Below are 21,211 nucleotides of genomic sequence, written 5' to 3'. Positions count from 1 at the left end.
TAATATACAATATATTTTGTTAAAAAAAAATTATTTTCATTATGTCCTTTAAAGTACTTTTAATATATATTTATTGATAAAAAAAAATTTTTTTAAGGAAAAACGAGCAAAATCAGTTGCTAATAGTTTGGGTCAAGCTGTGTCATACATTAGTATTCCAGCATTGTTCAGATTTTCTGCTGTTGATAAGCTACCACAGAAAGGTAATATAAGTTATTAATTTCTCATTTTTTTTAATAATTAATTAACTACAGAAAGCTTGAATATTTATGTGTGGATGTTTAATAAGAGATTTTTAGTGTGAAAATTGCTAAGCCTACTTAGATTTAAACTCTGAGCCCTCCAAATGAAAGGCAAAGAAATTATCTCTTGCCTTAGGGCAAGTTTGTTGTATGTATTTTTAAATTCCCTCTTGAAAAGCCTCTTGGCTTTTGCTGACAGGAGCGACAGGACAGCCTTTTGTCGACTTCGATGAGATGTTGGATGTGCACATTTCTTAAAAAATGTATCTCTTTTGATTCACAAGGACAAAAGTTATTAGCCTGACAAAGAGAATACAAGATTTTAAAAAATTACTTACTTTTTTCAGTCTTTTCACCATGCAATTGAGTACATTCAGTTCAACGACTTTCCGACTTTTTAGTACATTCACTGTATTATCTTCAGAAAGTAAGCAGTTGTCATTTGAAGTATCTTCATCATCCAGCAGCGATTTCTTCAGGTTTGAAAGAACTGGTTTCACTGGAAGCCAAATACAGTGAATACAACAAGTGTGGAAGCACTTTAAACATAGGTTATGAAGTTTTGTAGGAATAATCTGAGATATGTATGCGGACACATTATTGTGGTGAAAGAGGACTTTCTTTTTATCCAGACGTGGATGTTTAGCCTGAATAGTGTTCTTCAGTTAGTCCAGTGTTGAAGTGTAATACTCCTGGTGATGGTCCTGCCTTTTTCCAGGTAATCTACGAGCACCACACAACAAAAATCCCCAAAAAAACCATAGCCATGGCTTTTTCTACTGAAAAAAGCCTTGTGACTTGTTCTTTCTTTGCCACACTTTTAGGCTTCCACCCACTGTTAGGGCTGCTGTTTTTGAGGTTTCTGGTGTGTAGTTGTGAATTCATGTTACCTACTGTTATAAATTGTCAAAGAAGCTCAGTAGAATCGCATTTAAATAAGCCTTGTGAAGTGTACAGTGAAATGCGTTTTTGGTTGACTACTGAAAAACATTGCACCCATTGAGCAAAAAGCTTTTATGTACCCAAAATATTATGTAAAATGAAGTGGACTTGGTTTATTGAGATTTTCCAATGTCATCAAGCTTGTATGCCTTCAGTTGGGTATTATTTACAAAGGCAGATTTTTGTGATGATTTTGTTGGTCTTAGCGGTTTTTGGGTGTCCCAAATGTTCTTATCTTGAGTAGATCTGACTAAATTTCAATTTAGCAGCCACTTTTTTACCACTGAAAATGAGGGAAGAATCCTTAAAGTGAAATCTAACTCTTTTTGTTTGTCGATTGGGTTTAAAACTTTTAAAACATAGTATAAAGTACTTTAACCAATACCCAGTCCAGAGTGAAATTCAGAGGTGAACTCTCTCAACCCTTCTACATAAAAACTGGATTGAGGCAAGGAGACGGTCTCTCACCACTCCTTTTTAACTGTGCCCTCGAATTTGTCATGAGAAAATGGTATGAAATAAATCCCAAAAATATAAAAATGGGTACTAAGAAAAACTCCATCACACTAAATTGCCTAGGATTTGCAGATGACCTCGCTCTTTTAGCAAATAATATTCAAGAAGCCAAAACACAAATCATGAGCCTTCAAAACCTAGCACAAAAGATAGGCTTCATATCTCTTTCGAAAAAACTGAACTAATGGCCATAGATCCTCTGGTAATAGAGCACATTACGTTAAACAATCAGAAAATTAAAATAGTAAAACAATTTAAATATCTAGGGGAAATAATAACTTATAATTTAAATGAAAAAGTGACATGGCAAAACAGGACAAATAAAATGATTAAATCCCAAAAATTAACTTGGTCAACATATAACAAAAAATGCCTTTCTGCTAAAACAAAACTTAAACATTATAAAACTGTAGTACAGCCAGAAGTCATCTACGGAAGCGAGACCCTTTTCAAAATCACTCAGAAATACCGAATTGAAAAAATTCTGAAAGAGAGAGGAGAATTGTCAGAACGTGTATCAATAAAAAACACCAAAAAGAAGGCCAATGGTGGATTGTGCCAATTGAGGTGGTGTATCGAGAAATAGAGCCTGTTACTGATACTATGCGGAAAAAAAGAATCTCTTTCTTTGGTCATCTCATAAGGACACCGGAAACAAGACTGTCAAGAAATATCATTGAAAAGCTCTGGTTCCAAAAGTTAGAAGTAGGATGGATCAAAGAAATTAGAGAAGATATGAAAGAATTGGGAATTTCCCTGACTGACCTACAGAATAAAACTGGAAAAATTACAAAGCTAAAAGACAAAAGCATTAGATTTAAACAAAAGACAGACAAACGACAAGATACAATGAAGAGGGTGTTTACGGATGAAGAAAAGAAAGCAAGATCTGAACGGATGAAGAAATACTGGGCAGCTCGGAAGAGCTGCCCAGTATTTCAATAACACGCTTTCTCAGAAAAGATCCAACTAAAATTGACTTAAGTGGTCCCATGTTGGCCGTAAAAGCATAATAAAATAAAAGTACTTTATAATAGCTCAAACTTCAATTTTATCCATTTTTCAGAAAATGTCAAAACTTGACACAAACAAGCTACTCAACAGATGCATCTAAAAGTTTGCATCATGCTATCTAAAGTATCATACTTGACCAATATCATAATTATTTGGTCACAATTGTGCCATCTCTGTCAGGCCAAGAACTTTCCAAACTACCTTGGTTCATTAATCTTTGTAGAACCTTTCAAATTTATCAATTCAATAATTACTACTGTATTTATAAATATTTATTTTTCAGATATTAAAGAATTGCGTCTTCTCAGTTTGGTATATTTTGTATACCTATTTCTTTATTCAGGATTAGAATTTACATTAACATTTCTTACTCATCATACCTTCCATTTTACATCAATGCAGCAAGGTTGGATGTTTTTCTGCATAGGACTTACAATGGCCATATTACAAGGAGCCTGGGTTCGCCGCATTCCATTCCATGCTGCACGAAAAACTGCTACTATGGTTTGTACTAAATTAATTGTGATTTGTCATTAGTTTTTATAACTGTAATATTATATAATTAATCCATCAGCAGAATACAATGTCTTCTTTATTTACTGTTAAGTTTTAGAGCGAGTATGGACTGTATTTTGAAATGATGGTTGAGGAATTGAACTAAAACATTCTTCTTGAATCGTTAAATTTTAATTTGTCACATTAGACATTTTTGAATATCGAGAAATACAAGTCACATGCGACTGATGAATAAATGACACATTAGTCAGAATAATACCATTGAACATCTCAAATAGTCACATTAGACTAACTCGCCAGCCAGTGCTAGTAGATGCTAGAGTGCAGCACGAACCGGCTCAATTAGGAATGAGACACACCGCCCACCAATTATAATTTCATTAAATTATAATTTTAAGATACGTTATCATGAGATGAAGTTTCATCTCATTTCTGTATATTGTTTTACAAAAATGAAGGGTAATACATAAAATAATTACGTAAACATTGAAAGTACAAAAATTAAAGTTATTGCAACAAATCAAATGTTACTACAGGCAAAGCTTACAAACAAAATAAATTAAAAATAAACAAATACATGAGGATGACGTTGAATAAATCTTATTGATTACATTCGGCATAACTTATGTCATTGCAAGCATTTAAATTTGGAAGAACAATCAATTTACTAATAGTTATTTTTACTATTGTATTATTAGTTTTCACATCAACTAATCTAATTAGTCCATCATTACCTGGATATACTTTCACAATTATTCCCAATTTCCACATCAGTGGAGGGAGATTAATTTCTTTTATTATAACTACATTGCCAACACAAACGTTATTGTTGGAGATCTTAAATTTATTCCTCTGCTGCAAGAAATGTAAATAGTCATTTTACTATGTTTTCCAAAAGTTTTTCCATAATTTTTGTACAAGCTGCCACCCAGTAAGTCTATATTAATGCCTATATTAAAAGTTAATGGAGCAAAGGTTAAAAAATGTCCAGAAGTAAGTGGAGCAGGATCAGATGTACGCCGCCCACCATGACAGATAAGTATTTCCAACATGGAATAGATTTCTTCTGGTGACAGATCAGATAATATACGATTATTTTTATTTTTTAAATTGTAAATGAAATGACAACAATATGAAAATATGTTTAATGTTTGTACAAATGAAGAAAATGGTTTTGAACGTTCTAAAGTTTCTGTTTGAAGAGCAGCTGAAAACACATTACTTTTGCTAAGCCTCTTCTCTTCCTTGAGGAAATCTGGCGGAATCATAGAAATGATAGCCTGATTGGATGGCCAGGCGTGCTCATCTTCTTTCAGAAACGACGGACCATTCCACCAAAGTTGTAAAGAGGTTAATACATCTGGCACACAACCATGTGACTAGACATCTGCAGGGTTATCTTTTGAAGGAACATGCTTCCATAAGCATCCCTTAGTTAGCTCTTGTATTTCACAAACACTATTTGCAACAAATGTCTTCCATCTATTTGGAAGCGAAGACAACCAGTAAAGTATATCTTTAGAATTCGACCAAAATGGATTGAATCAAAACTTATACCTAAAATACACTTAACCTTATTAAATAAATGAGATAACAGAAGAGCAGCATTCAGCTCAAGCCTTGGAATAGAGATTTGTTTGACAGGCGAACTCTGGACTTTGAACACAGCAAGTGGGTTTCAATGTGTTAATTACTATCAACAGATTTCATGAAAAGACAAGCACCATATGCACTGCTACTTGCATCACAAATGCAATTGATAACTCTTACTGAAACTACTGATTTTAACTAACCTAGGAATCCTAAAATTACTTGACGATTTGAGCTGAGAATAATGAGAATTCCATTTTTCAGCTAGCAGACAGGAAGAACTTCATCCTATTGAAGGTTTGTGCACCATAACTCTTAGATGAACACCTTAAATGGAATGATTGTAGGAGCAAGTAGACCCAAAGAATCAAACAATGAAGAAATAATTGATAAAACAGAAAGTTTAGTGTAAGAAGTATTATTATCCTTTGGTTTGATTTGATAAATGAAATCATCACCTTGAGGATCCCAAGATAATCCAAATGTCTTGATGTTTTTATCTTTGTCTAATTTGATAAATGAATCAGAATCATTAAACATACCAGGCACGTTTGAATTACATTTGTGCAGCGAAAGTCCATATTTGTTAAGTAATAACAAAATATCATTGTATAATTCTTTCAGCTGATCAATGCTGTCATAACCAGTGAGCAAATCATTGACATAAAAATCCTGCTTGATTCAAGTAGGCAAGCTTCAGGAAAGGAGGTTTCATTTTGATCAGAAATTTCGATCAAACTTCTCATAGCTAGAAAACTTGGTGCCAAACCGTAAGTAACTGTTTGCAAATTGTATGGAATGATTGATGAGTTATTATTATCATAGTAGAAGATCCTTTGCAATGGAAAATCTTGAGCATTAATGCGAATTTGTCGATACATTTTTGGTATATCTCCTGACAGCACGTAGGTATGAGTTCTAAAACAAAGTATAATTGAAAATAAATCTTGCTACTGGACCTGTAGCAAGAATTGAATTGAGTGATCAGTTGTTTGATGTTATTCCACTACCGTCAAACACTACTTGTTTTGGTAGTGGTACAAGATTCACAAAATACTGCGTGGTGGGGCAAATAAAAGGTTTCAGATGGAGCCTTACACTGAGATGAATGTACTGGTTGCATGTGATCTAATTCTTGATATTCTTTTATGACATAGAAGTAATCTTCTTTAAGTTTTGCGTTTTTCTGAAATTTATGATGTAACAAATTGAAACGAAGCCTTGCATTCTCATACGAATCTCCTAAAGTACAGTTTTCCTTATGAGGAAGAGATACAACAATTCTGCCTTGGTCATCACGAAAGGTATTTTCAACTAAATGCTTTTCGCAGAAAAATTCCCCCTTAGTCGGTAAATGATCTTCAATCTTTTCAGATCTCCAATTAAAATTTTCATACCTAGAAATAATATTTAAATCAACACTTAACTTAGACTTAGTAACAACATTACTAATATCTGAGATCGGCATTAAAACAGGTTTGGTTTGAAGCCCAAGTTTAGTAGCAAACCCTTCAGTACAAAATGAAATCATCAAAGCAGAATCAAGTAAAACCCTGGCTTGAATGAAATTACCTTGTTTATCCTTGACATTAACTACAGCTGTTGCAAGTAAAACAGACTTGTTAGGTTCTGATTTTAAAGTATAATATGAACTATTAGTCGGGGGAGCTTGATTCGGCTTGGAAGATTTATTTGCTGTGTCTTGCAGCGTTTTATCTGAATGAATCAGTGTATGATGCTTTTGTGAGCATTTTTTACATTTACAATTGCTTGGACACTATTTTGCAATATGCTGTTTACTTAAACAATTAAGACATAATTTTTTGTGAAATACAAATTTTTTCCTTTCATTAACACCATATTTAAAAAATGTAACATCTTGATACAATTGATGGTTGCTAGTTTTACATAATACACAGATGAAATTATTAGAATTACTTACATAAAATACATTTTTATTAGAACTAGGTTTTGAATAATCATATTTTTTGCTGCTAAAGCCTACATTAGACGGCTGTGGTTTTTCATTACCTTGAATTGTGTCTGTGGATTCAAGTAATTTACGCTTAGACTCTAAGAAAGAAATAAGTTGTTCAAACTTCAGGAATTCATTATCTTGTAACGTTTCTTTCCAGTCTTTTAAAGTATTTAAGTTTAAATTTTGAGTAATTAATTGTATTATAATAAATTCTAAATAATTAATATTTTGATTCTTTAATGCATTAATATTTGAATTAATTTGATCAATGAATTTGGATAAATTCTCAGAATTTTCCTTTTTTAATAGTTTTAGATTAATAATTTCTGTTGCATGTTTAGATGCAATTAGCCTTTTGTTGTCATAATGAGCTTTAAGTAATTTTATTGCAGTTTCATAATTTTCAGATGTTACTGATAAGTTTTTTATTACTTTTAGAGCATTACCCCTTAAGAAATTTGTAAGGTAGTAAAATCTTTCAACGTCGGAAAATTTTTTGCGGTTATGGATTAAACTATTAAAAAAATAAAAAACACTTATGCCAAGCTCTCATATTACCATGAAGGGCTCATTTGTATAGGTTTTAATGTAATTTGATTAGGTTTGTTAATTATTTTATTTGAATCTGTTACATCTGAATTTTTGAAATGATTTTCTAGATTTTTATGTTTTAATTTAAGTTTATCAAAAATGTTATCATATATGTCCCTAACCTCTAAGTCCTTTATCTGTTAACATTTTGTGCTATCTATATAAGACTGAACTTCAAAAAAGGTTTTTTCGTATTCTAATAGCTTATTGAATTTTGTAGTTAATAGATCATATTCATCTGATTTGGAATTAAAATTATTCATGAATATTTTTAATTTTGCTATGCAGTTTTTCATAATACCTCGTTTCTTAATTAAATCTTTAAATTTCATTTTTACTGGAATTACAATATTGACAGAGATAATATTACATTTATAAGAAATTAAACTGTTATAAAATAATACTAGTAAAAGTAGATAAGGTTGAATACAATGTAATATTGTTAGATTATTATCTGTAACTTGAAATTGAGTCGATACGATGTCATCTGCTGGTATTGGTCCTTATTCAGGTCAAAACGAACAATATATAACATGAACTGCGAGCATGAGCATGCGTGCACAGTACAGCTCTAACAAATGAAGCTTACCAAAACCGGTATTGAAGCCACTTCATATACCTGCTATTGTTCTGGTCTTTCGCGTAACTGCATGTCACAAGCCATTCGAATATATTTAATTTTGTACACTGTTATATTTTAAATGCACTGTTCTATGAAATTAATGTTCACACAGTTTTTCTGAAACATGAAATAATTCTATTTAACACTGCTTATAAATAAAATTATATTGATCCGACTTTACGAATCCTGCCTTGTGAATCCGGCAACTTGATGATCCGTCCACAGAGGACCAAAAAATGGGCTATGTTAAGTTTTAGAGCGAGTATGGACTGTATTTTGAAATGATGGTTGAGATGATGAAATGAACTAAAACATATTCTTGAATCGTTAAATTTTAATTTGTCACATTAGACATTTTGAATATTGAGAAATACAAGTCACAGACTGATGAATAAATGACACATTAGTTAGAATAATACCATTAAACGTTATCAATAAAAACTATAAGCCACATTAGACTTAAACTACTAAATAAAACTAGTCACATTTGACTATGAATAAATTAAACAAATCATGACCACACTGAGCGGGATCCGGCTCTCGAATGGTCACATTAGACTAACTCGCCGGCCAATGCTAGTAGATGCTAGAGTGCAGTACCAACCAGCTCAACTAGGAATGGAACATTTACATAAGTATGTAATATGAGGTAAATAAAGGCTTGCTTGCCTTTTTGGCCAAATGGTAGGCAATGTAATTGTATAAAAACAAAATAAGCATCCTAAAAGTCTACACAATATTATATACTGAAGAATGGTGAAATGAAACTTCACATCTTTGTGAGTATTGATGATTGTCACTCTCCATAATCATCAGTTGCACTCCATAACTGTTTCAGTGCTGTACAACAGTTACATTGTTGCTTTTGACCTGAAATATGAAGCTTCTCACAGATAAAACAAGTTCGTTTTAGATTAGCAGTATCTTGTAAAGGTGAAATTACAATTTCTTGCAAAATGGAATTCCTGAAATATTTACTATTTGATGACTTTATCTACTGTTTAATAATTTACGTCATTCTTTAACTATAAAGAAATAATAATCAGTGCTATCTGGGTTCTTATTAATTTCCTGATATTCATCTAAAATGTTATTCAAATATCTTATCATTTTTATGTTATGATCTCTGAATTTTCCACATAAAGAATTCATTAATCCTTCAGCAAAATAAGAAGTTGTCTCTGCTGTGACCTTATCATTTGAAATATCTTTATCATCCAGTAGCCATTTCTTCGTATTTGGAAGAATTTCTTCATATATTTAGAGGAACTGGTTTCACTGGCTTCCAAGATGCAGAAGATTCTTTTTGTTTCATTTTCTAAGATATTTTAAAATATTTCCTGATTTTTCAGTATTTAAGATATGAGTTTGGTAACTTTCATGCTTTGCCCATTTATGTAAAGTTTCCATCGCAATCCTCTAATTGTTTTAATAGTGTTTACTACTTGGTATATTCAATTATTGCTTTGCTCTCCCACAACAGTTTATCTAGTTGTCCTTCACCAAATTCAGTCTTGTCCTTTTTCATAACCTTTTTCCATTTTCTGATAACCTACCAGTTGATTCACCACAGCTTTTGAACAGTTTGCTTGCAATTGATAAATGCCACTGAAGCTTCCATACTTTATGCAGTACATATATTTGATCATTGAACACTTGTCCATACAGTGCATTTGGTGTTTAGTCTTCTGAATAAAAAAAAGGAATGTATTACTGCAGAATAATTTCCAGATCTCTAAATAGAATATATATGTACAAATATACTGAACTTTTCAGTATAAAATTCAATAAGTCTTATTTTTATGGTAAACAATCTGAAACATTATTAATTGCTAAATAGTAGTTATTTATGTATTTTCATTGGGGAGAGAAACTGTTCATAACTCTAGGCTTTGAATACCTCACTTGTTTCTGTTTATGCTTTGTATAAAATATGGTGTGGTTGCAATGGTGTGCATCAAACCAATCTTTAGGCTGAAATCATTATTTGCTGTGAATTTTTATCTATTTTTGTTTTTTTTTTTTTAGGGATTATTAATTATTGTGCCTTCATTTTTGTGTGTTGGATTTGCACCATCCGTCTCATTGCTTTATTTTGGATTATTCTTATTTGCTGTTTGTAAGTAGCAATAATTTTTATTTATACTAAGATTTAGTCTTATTGCATGTATTACTTTTAGATTATTTGTCTATTTATCAGTGTCTTATTTACCAATCTCTGTCATGGAGTAGTAGCGTCCCAGTCTTTTCATTTTGATGTTTTGGGTTCGAATCCTAGTCAGGGATGAATTCACATCAGTAATTGTTATTGGGTATCAGCTTGTTGTTGCTGTATGAATAAATAATTAGTATTATGTTTTAGTAACTATGCCAGAATTCTATATAAGAATCATTTTGACATAACTTGGATGCCTAAAATCAAATCTTGATAAACTGATTGAGTAATTAAACATCTTTCATCTCTTTCTAATTCTTTATCTCCTAAATAATACATTTTTAAAAATTCAGCCTTATTTTATGTTTCAGGCAATAAATTAAATGGTATACTTACCTCTGAATTTTAAAAGTGGGAATGTACAGTATCATACAAATTAATCTGAACACGTGAGTTATTTGCTTATTTCTATGTTATGACTACACTGCTCGACCATATCCATTCCTTAAGCCGTCTATGTAGTTTGAGGTTATTGTTCTTTGTTATTTAGCAGTTTTCATGTTATAAATAACATTTGTAAAAGCTTATTTCATTTTTTATTACAAAATCATGTTTTTATATTTTTTGTTCTATATGTCTCTTGATATATAATAATGGTCATAACTCCAAGAAAGTTTCAAAAATTGTTTCTCTTTCTCAGCATACCAACGTGACATAATAACAAATAGCTTCTGAGTGTAGTATTGGACTAGGGACAGTGAATGCTATTTTAAAATAATTTAAAGAAGCTAGTTCCTTTTCACCTCAAATGAAATGCAAATGTGGCCATAAAATAAAAACCACTCCAACACAGGATCAGTTATTAGTACGGTTCTCCAGTGGAACAGATTTACATGTGTAACAGACCCAGACTTCTTGCAGCTGGATGGGAAGCTCGTCGGCCAGCTAAAAATCAGCTTTTAACACTTTTAACACCAGCAATATGCAATAAAAGGCTCTTATGGGCCAAAGCTCATGCTAACTAGACCAAAGAAGAATGTATAAATGTTATACTTTCTGACAAGTTATATTTTTATGTTCAGGGGCAATTGGTTCCATATTTTACAAAAGCATCTGGTAAAACTACATAATGAGCTCATATCAAGCAATCAGTTAAACATTCCGAGAAAAAAATGTTTTGTGGTTGTTTCACACTTGAAGATCCTTGTTAATTATAAGGCATGTTTTTTTAAGTAAGGGCCGTTTTCAATTTGCCGCCATTAGATACAGTGGAAATTGATGGCGCTAGTGTAGCATGTTTATTTATATCAACACCATCTGTTTGCAACAGTAGGTTAACTTCTTTGTGTTAGTTGCTGTGTGTAGCCTGGCCAAAATGAGTGCTATAGTAAATAATTCTGCTAGTTGTGAAGTGTGATCAGTAATTCGTTACCCATTGGTGAAAAATAAATCTGCTGCTGATATTCAACAAAAAAAATTGTCAGTGTGTACGGGATTATTTTTCCTTTTATTTAGTTTATTTATTTTTTTTTTTGGTACTTTATTTTATTTTTTCATTTATTTTTTAAAAAAATAAATCCATTGCAAATAACAGTTTGCAATGGTAAAGTTCACCAGTGGTATCGTTTGTTTCATGGAGAAAGAATGAATGTTCATGACAAAAAATATAGTGGTTGCCTGACTGTCATCATAGATGAATTGACCGAAAATGTGAATGCAAAAATCCATGAAGACAAAAGAAGGCTTACTGTTTCTCAATTATCAATCGAATTACCTTTTGTTTCGTGATCAGTAATTTACAACATTTTAACTGAAAAACTGGGTTACAGAAAGATGTGTTCCAGATGGGTACCAGAAATGTTGACATACACACACAAAGGAAAACATGTTGCTGCAGCTCAAACATTTTTGAGACGCTATGAAAATGAAGGTGATGATTTATGGAAAATATGTTGTGACCGGTGACGAAATGTGGATATCTTATTCAAATGTTGAGACAAAGCAGCAATCAGTGTGATGGCAACATTCATCATCCACAAAGCCTAAAACATTTAAGCGAGAAAGTTGAATGATAAAGCTTATGGCTATGGTTTTTTGGGATGCTGAAGGGATATTGCTGATCGGATTTCTTGAACGTGGAAGAACTGTTAATGCTAATACGGACTGTGAAATACTTATAAAACTTAGACATTCAATTGAAAACAAAGACGCGAGAATCTAACCGACAGGATATTGTTTCTCCATGATGACGCATGACCTCACATAGAAAATAAAATTACTGAACAACTGCAACAATTTCATTGGGAAATCTTCAAACGCCCACCTCCTTACAGTATGTATCTCGCACTGAGAGATTATTACCTTTTTCTCCATTTAAAACAATGGTGTGCATTGCAGAAATTTGTAGATGATGAGGAATTGCAAAACACAGTAATTAATTGGTTTAAATCACAGGTGGGAGAATTCTTCAGTAACAGAATAGTGAAGCTGGTAAGCTGTCATTAAAAATGTATTGCAGTGAATGGCAAATATGTAGAAAAATAGTATATACATGTAAGTTTATTTTGTTATAATAAAGTTTTTTTCTATTTCCCTTATTCCAATTTTTATATCAAAACAGCCCTTCCTTAAAAACATGCCTACTATTTCCAGTAGATGGTTTGTTGAAAAGCAATGGATATATATTAAGATTTTGAAGAAAAGGATTATGACATAATTTTAAAACAAATTTTTTTTTAAATCATCAGCTATGTGTAGCAGCATAGCTGTTGAATCGATGGCAAATCGTTTGTGTGAAATGATTAAAAATAAAGGAGAGCAGAATAATTACTAGATATTCACAAATTGTACAAGTATGATTTTTTTCTAAGTATGTTCAGATTAATTAGCACACTACTGTATTTGTAATCATCAATTATTTTAACCAAAAATACAATCTCAGATATGAAAGAAAATGTTTGACTTTCAGTTAGTCATTAAAAGTTTGTAATGGATCTAGCTGCTTCAGGATTTCTGGTATTTTAATTTTTCCATTATAACAACAGAAACTGGGATTTTTCTCTATTACATTTATTTAGCATCATTTTCATTCATAATATGTGGATTATAGCTGTTAGTCTTTCAGTCAATGAACATGCTCTTTGGTTTTCAATCCAGATGTGTGAATTTTATCAGAGTTGGATTCATTATTAATTTTTGAGAATTATAATCAAAAACCTATTAAGAATTACGGTGCTTTAAAATATATTTTGTGTTAGTCGTTCATCCAACTAATTAATTAATGATACCTATTTTTTTTATTTGGTATTAACTGTATTACCAAAAATAATGTTCGTATGTTAAGTATGCAGAATTTTAATGATTGAAGTTGGGTGGGTAGTACTAAAAGATCTTTAAAGGCTGTTATATATCTCAACTTTTTTTAATGTATGAAAATGAAAAATTCACATCTATTGTCCATTATAGATTATTTATAATTCATCTTTGTCGTAAACTGATTGGTAATGTTTAAATTTTTGAAATAGATTTTTTAAGTATTCTCCTGATATTTTGAAGGAACATCCAGATGTGATTCAATAACATTTAACTATTTCTGTATAGATCAGGAAACAGATTGAACTGCAATAGAGTTATCTGTTAAAAATTAAAATAAATAAGGAAATAATAACCAAAATCAGTATTTCAAGATGCAAATGGACAACCATAGTTTTTTTTAAGGAAAAAAATAAATTTTTCTTAGGTAGAATTTATTTAAAAATATAATAATTGAAAATTAGATATTTAGAGTAGAGTAGAAAATAAGGAACAAAAAGAAAAAATTGTAATGCCAATTTTAGGAGCTGAAAATTACTACCAAGTAAAACGATTAGTCCAGCTGTTTTTAATAGCCAAATATTTTTCCTTAAAAATGTTCTCTAATCTAAACTATTTTTTAAAAAAATTAAGACTGGTCCAAATAATTATGTATCATTTAGACAGGACGGCAAAAATATGTTTAAAATAGTGATTGATGCACATTATTTGTCATTATTCATCATCTATTTCTTTAAGAAGTTTTTTGTTCACTCTGCTATATATAAATTTATAAGATGTATTAGTTTTAACTGAATTATAATGAAATGTTTTGTACAGTCTGATAAGCCATTTTGGGATATATAAAGGTAATACTAGATGGCCTCAGATTATATGATGAATCACTGGTATTTAAGAAGTTTATATTTTTGTTAATATATAAAACAATGCTTTTGATGTGGCATACACAAAATATATAAGTTTTACAATACTGTTATTTTTTAGTTCACTAATTTGGTGGAATTTAAGGATTAAGTGTCTAATTGTTTTGCACATATTGTTGTGCGCATCCCATTTAAGGTAAGGGTTTATCCAGTTGCCAAGATATTTTATTTTATTTACTTTTCTAACATTTTAATACTCCTTGGAAGCGAATGCTGAAATTTTGCTAGTACTTTGAAACACTTCCATGGGAACTCATGGAACCACATAATCTGATGGTTTCAGTTCCTGTACAACTTTAATTTTGTAAGGTTGAAACTTCAAATCACTGTAAAATATTGCAGGCGATTGTTCGCTTTAGGTTCAATGCTGCTACATGTTTCCTTGCCAGTCATCTTCAGCTCCTTCTAATTGAGGTTCGAACTGCTTCAATATTTTCTGGGGTTCATTGAGTTCATTGTAATGATGAAGGAGCATTGAGCAGCAGTCACACTGTCACCATTCTTGTAAATGCCATCACAATGTGCAAATTTACATTGTGTACCAACCCACTGGTCTATGATTACTAAATGACAGGTTGTTGTGTACAGAAGAATGCCACTCCCACCTTTCTACCAGCTCCTCAGGGCTGTCACTACTATCAAAATTTCCCGTTTCTCTGTGCCACCTTTTATTAGCAATCTTAAATTTATTCGGAAAAAACCCTATGACAGACAGACATATTTGCATTTAACAACTTTTCTGCGCATTCTTCTTACCTACTTGAACAACTGGGCATTTAATGGACATTTATTTCAGGGTCTATTTCTGGAATAATTTTTATATTTTTAATATTTAATAGTTTATTTATATACACATCTTTTTACAGTTTCCTTTAGTTTGTAAAGTTTTACTTTTTAATAGTTGTGTCTTCATTTTTTAATTAGTTCACCTAAAAAATTTCTGTGTTTTGTATAATTTATCACTATTTCTTATAGACATGACTAAACCAATAGTTATCCAGTTTTTAAAGGTCCATATTTGTGTGTTATATGTTTTTTTACGTATTTTTAATGTGATCAATCAGTTTATTTAATAAAAACAATTTAGCATATCATTAACGTCTGTGCATGACCCAACAACATTCTCTCACTTTTCTACTTTAAGATTTTGCACTAACATATCATAATCTACTCTTCATTAAATGACTGCTCTTTAATACTGTTATTTACCTTACTTTCCACTCCAAGGTGGAGGGCAGTACAAAAATGATTGGAGATCTTAGTTTTAAGAATTCATCCGATAATATTTCCAGAATAAAAATTAGTATTTGTAAGGAATATATGATCGATACATGATTTGGTATTTTCTTTTATCCTTGTGGGTTTATCTATATATGATTTAAAGCCATTTGATAATAGTATATCAAAACATTCATAATCTTCGTTTATGTTTTCATTTAAATGGATTTTCATATCCCCGATTAAGTCAGTATTATTACTGTCCCTAAACCTATGTAAGCATTCATTCAAACTGTTGAGGAAATGTATCCACGACTGCAGATGGTGATCTATAAACAGCAATGAGATTAATCTTTGTCAAATCTTGTAAATTTTCAACACTCAGAATTATTAGATTTGCTTCGAGTAATTCAAAATTAATTCTTTTAACCTTTTCATTGAAAAACACAAAAATACCATTACATTTGTTATAGATACCAGGCTCTTCATACATTAAGTATCCATTTAGATTATAGTTAAATTGGTCATGATCACTTACCCAAGTTTCTATTAAAGTTATTATATCATGCGTAATACTGCACATTTGAAGTATATAGACATATTCATCAAAATTTCTATTTAAGCTGTGTATATTCATCTACAATGTATTACAAAATTTTCCAACATTATTAGAATAATTTTGCGTATTAAAGCTAAAGATATCACCATCCTCAATTGTGTCATAAATTTCATTATCAAGATTGTTTATAAGAACCATAATAATAAAAGTAAAGAGAAAGAAAGAAAAACAAAATAAAATCATAGTATATGAAATCAAGAAATAACCATGTAGATGTCTCTGTCATGTTCATGAAGCATGTATCATTATAATAGTGAAAATAAAAATATTGTGTTAATAATAATAAAGAAGATTAAAACTGTTACACCAGTACTATTATCACTGTTTATTCCACTTTATAATTCTAAATAATTGAGTTTATAAATCTAATCTAGTGGTTCAGATAAGGAATGCATAAGTTATTACTGAGATCACTGAAAATAGCCAGTCTAAACAGTTTTGACTAATGCTAATAATACAGAAAACACTATACACATAATCAATGCATCACTTACACTAACCTACAAAAACCTGCAGTTCTTCTTTTTTAAATATTCTTCTCACAGGAGCTGATGCTGACTGTCTAGTTAAGATCTTCCCGTCTTGCACCATATGAATGCCAGTATATTCCTCTCCTTGAGATCCCTTGCTGTTTCTAAGACAGTTTTGTAATAAGGATGATGATAAGATGTTTGTTGATATAGATGTTATTATCCTTCAGTCCTGGACTAATTTTCATTGTTTTTAACCTATTTTTTTAAGGGTTTTTAACTCTTAGGCTCTGGAATGCTGGATATTTTGATGTTATTTATTCTAGTTTGTTGCTGTAGGTAATGTACATTGTGTTGCAGTTGTGACATGTCTTGGGTTAATTTTGTATTCTTTTCTTCCAATTCATTACATTTTTTAGTAGCTTCATTATTTTCAATGGATAATTTATTTATTTGTATTTTTGTTTCTGCAGAGGTTTTGTTCAGTACTTTAATTTGGGCAGAGAGATCTTCGAGTCTTCTGTTGAATAAAGAAGTAAGTTTTTCACACAAATTAGAAGGCGAAATCAAAATTTTATTCAAACCTGAATCTTGAATTGACCTTCAGATTCAATAACGCATCCATTACACTTCTACATTGATTTAGTTTTGGTATTCTTCCTTTTGAATCTTTCCTTAGTTTCAAATCTGGTACATGAAGCATGGAACGAATTCTTGCATTCACTACACTTAATAGTAGCTTCATTTTCATTGAGAAATACTACTTTACATTTAACACACAACATATTTAGCTGGTGAAGATATCAATGACAATTAAAAAATAAATAACAGTAAACTTTTTGCAGTATGGATGTTTGTAGTTAGAGAAACACAAGTACTAAGAGAACACAACAGGACAGGCACACATTAGAATGAGCGAATGAAACACACAACCATCTTAATCAACTGCTTATCAGTAACTGAAGTCAGAATTATAAAATGTGTATCAATTGTGTTACATTGCTGACAGTATTGTAAACTACAGAAGTGTTTCAATAAAAAATAACTAAAAATTAGTTTTAAAATAAAATTTTTATTTATGTATTAATTTATTCTACTGCTGGAATGCATTTTAATAAAATGTTTATCGGTACACACAGCATAGAGGGAGAGAGATAATATAAACACAATAAATATTTTGATATGAAAGGCATCCCAGTTTTTATACGTATTTGTGTTTTTATTTATATATTTTTTTTAAATTTATAACTATCATTGTTTTTCAAACGATCACTTATTATTGAAGTAAGAGTACACGATGAAAATACTTCATTAAAGAAAAATGAATAAAAATAAAATTTTAATTTATATCAGTTTTTATAAATATATAAACATACAAACATTTACGTACATTTATATTTACGTATGTTAATACAGACATTTATGTAAAGGGAAGTGTTTATAAAAGGAGTAGCTATTAGATGTCCAGTTATGACTTATTCATGCTTTGATAACTTGGAAGTGCATTATAATGTAGAGAGGAAGGTAGAATTCAATGATTTTTTTGTAATTACAAGCAATTTTTCATATTTCATTAATATGAAAAATTGCATTTATTGTTGTTTATTATTATTATTAGTGTTAGGCTATCCTTATTTAGATGAATAAATTTTTAAGGAAAAAAATATAATAAAATAATTTATTTTTAATGAAATACATTTTGTTATTATTAAAAGTAATTAATCTGTCTGTGTATTTTTCAGCAACAGCTATGGTTGTGCCTTGTATGATGACATTAGCATCTCAGTTTGGTACTTCTGCTCAAAAAGGAACTGTAATGGGTATTTTCAGATCTCTAGGAGCTTTAGCTAGAGCACTTGGACCAGTGATTGCATCTGTTGGTAAGAAAAAATAATCAGTAATATGTATGTTTATTTCAGCTTTTGTAGCACTTATTATAGTATTATTAATTCAAAAAATTCTTCTCTATCATGCTAAAAGATGTTGTTTTAGTAAATTAATTATAATACAATATTAAAAATTCAATTTATTATTTTTTATTGTTATATTCTGTGGTGATAATACATGAATGAGATGTAAATTTCATACTTTACCTTTTATTTAATGATATTTCATTAATATGTAGAACTGTAGTTATTTTCTCTGTTTTACTTAGCATAATGGCTTTTACAAAACTTATATTAATATTAAAAGAGGTTTCTGTACTGTTTCATGTATTAATTCCTTCAGATTGACTACATGAAAGCAAATGCTGAATTCTGCATGTGCATTGTGTAATTGGAACTATTAAAATTAAACACAGTACCTGGTTACACTAAATCTTTCAAGAATTTTGTGTTCAGACATTATGAAAAAAAATGCAGCAAATTTAGAAATGAAGTATTATTATTATTATTATTATTTATTTTTCATAGAAACTATATCAGTCAGTATGTTTATATTTTTACAAAAATTTTGAAATTCATTTTTATTGGAATATTTTTGAAGATTATATCCATTATGCTTTTTAATAATAGAACATTAAACATATTTTTATTAGCATTGTAATCTAGTAGATTAAAATTAATAATTTAAATGTTTTAGCCTATGTAACATTATTTTTCATAAATTTATTTAAAAAGATTCACTTATCAACACTTTCAGTGCCTTTATTTTAAATACGAGAGGTTATCTCTAAAGTAAAGACTGTTTCATTGTAAAAAATTTATTCTGAAAACTTTATAAATATTTTTTTTATTTCTCTACATACCTTGTAGTACTTCTCTATATAATCGCCACATGAATTAAAGACATTTATTGTAGCGATATACTAGTTTCAACATATTCTTTGTCATATTCTTCTGCCAACAGTCCATTTAGCTACTGATTACCAAAATTTTTAAGTTCATCATCACCCACAAATTGCTTACCACTCAAAAACTTTTTTTCAATTTCCCAAACAAATGGTAATCAGAAGAAGCTAAGTCCAGACTATATGGTAGGTGATCAAAATGTTCTCAGTAATCACATGTCGGACCTGCAACATGTGGATGTGCATTATTGTGCAACAGGATGATGCCATTGGTCAGTCGCCCACCGATTTAGAATGGCGTGCCATAACTTACGTAGAGTTTTGCAGTAGGCTTCTGCATTTATAGTCATTCCACATGGCATGAAATCAATCAGCAGTATGCCAAACTGATCCCAAAGGACTGTGACTATCAGTTTGTGTCCAAATAGCTGTGGCTTGACCTTTGTTGGTCTGGTTAGTGATTGAGGATGACACCATTCACTTGACTGCCGTTTTTTCTCTGGCGTGTAATACAAAATCCATGTTTCAATGCCGGTAACAAATGAATTAAGGAATTCATCACTTTTTTCTGTATAGCGCATCAAAAATTTCAAAGCAGATCCCATTCGGATTTTTTTGTGATGTTCTGTTAAGACATGCGGCACCCAACGTGCACAAACCTTTCTGAAGCCTAAATGTCATGAATAATGCAACCAATGACAGCTCTTGAAACATCAGGAAAAAGAAGGGCCAGGTTGGAAGTCGTTGACTGACAATCTTTTCTGATTTCATCATCAACATGTTTCAACAAATCCTCGGTGATTATCAAGGGCCTCCTTAAACCTTCTTCATCACAAACATTAATTCTATTATTTCTAAACCTTTCACACCATTTTCGGACATTTCTTTCATTCATTATATTATTACCATACACAGCATCCAACTACCTATATTCAACTGGCTTAACGCTTTGATGGTTTAAAAACTTATGACTCCACATATTTCACAGACGGTGGTAACATCGATTTTCCTATTCATTTTGTAATGTAATAACTCACATGTAATCAAAGATACAATAACATGACAACTTACATATAACAATGCAGTACATTACTGGTGTGGCCATGAATGACACAAGTTTACTAGCCTTAAGGAGAGATATTTCCCAGTGATCTTTACTTTAGAGATATCCCTCATAAATTTATTTATTACTTTAATCAGTTCTGAATCAGAAACATCACTTTTGCAGTCTAATGGATAATTTTTAACATTTAAAAAAAAATGCATTTGGAAAAATAGTAAAAATGATATACCACCAATAAATGAATGCAATAATAAAATAATTTTGCGAAATTACTTCATGAAATATTTAAAAAAAATGTAATATACTGAAAACAAAACAAAGTTTTATTATTGAAGGGATTTGATAGATATACTTACATTTGTTTGCATTAATGTACATTATAAAAACATAAATCAAGTATGTACCAGTTGTATGTATTGTTCATTCAGCATATATTGACAGTATTTGGAACTATCTTAAACTATAAAGTAATCACTCAAAAAAGCGTAAGGATTTAGAATTGACAAAACAGACTTTCAGTACAGTGAAAGTGCAACTCATCAAAGTATTCTCAAGACTCATGTAAATTCACAGTGAGCTGCAATCCTTAGGTTAAGTTAACATGTTAAAATATTGGATGAAACAAACCCTGCTAACATTCTGAGCAATA

General features: G+C 30.6%; 1 protein-coding gene across 1 annotated transcript in view; it reads left to right on the top strand.

Moving 5' to 3' along the window:
• The window catches only part of rtet (major facilitator superfamily domain-containing protein rtet), a 61,948-nt gene that overhangs the window by 22,134 nt on the left and 18,603 nt on the right, over positions 1-21,211 (top strand). Inside the window, exons 5-8 of the mRNA XM_075366571.1 lie at positions 98-203; positions 2,998-3,218; positions 10,040-10,130; positions 18,451-18,588. Coding sequence (XP_075222686.1) covers positions 98-203; positions 2,998-3,218; positions 10,040-10,130; positions 18,451-18,588 — 556 coding nt within the window. The remainder of the gene's footprint in view (positions 1-97; positions 204-2,997; positions 3,219-10,039; positions 10,131-18,450; positions 18,589-21,211) is intronic.

Source organism: Lycorma delicatula, chromosome 5 (genome assembly GCF_047948215.1).
Source record: "Lycorma delicatula isolate Av1 chromosome 5, ASM4794821v1, whole genome shotgun sequence".
NCBI lineage: Eukaryota > Metazoa > Arthropoda > Insecta > Hemiptera > Fulgoridae > Lycorma > Lycorma delicatula.
This window is presented reverse-complemented; position numbering and strand designations above follow the sequence as displayed.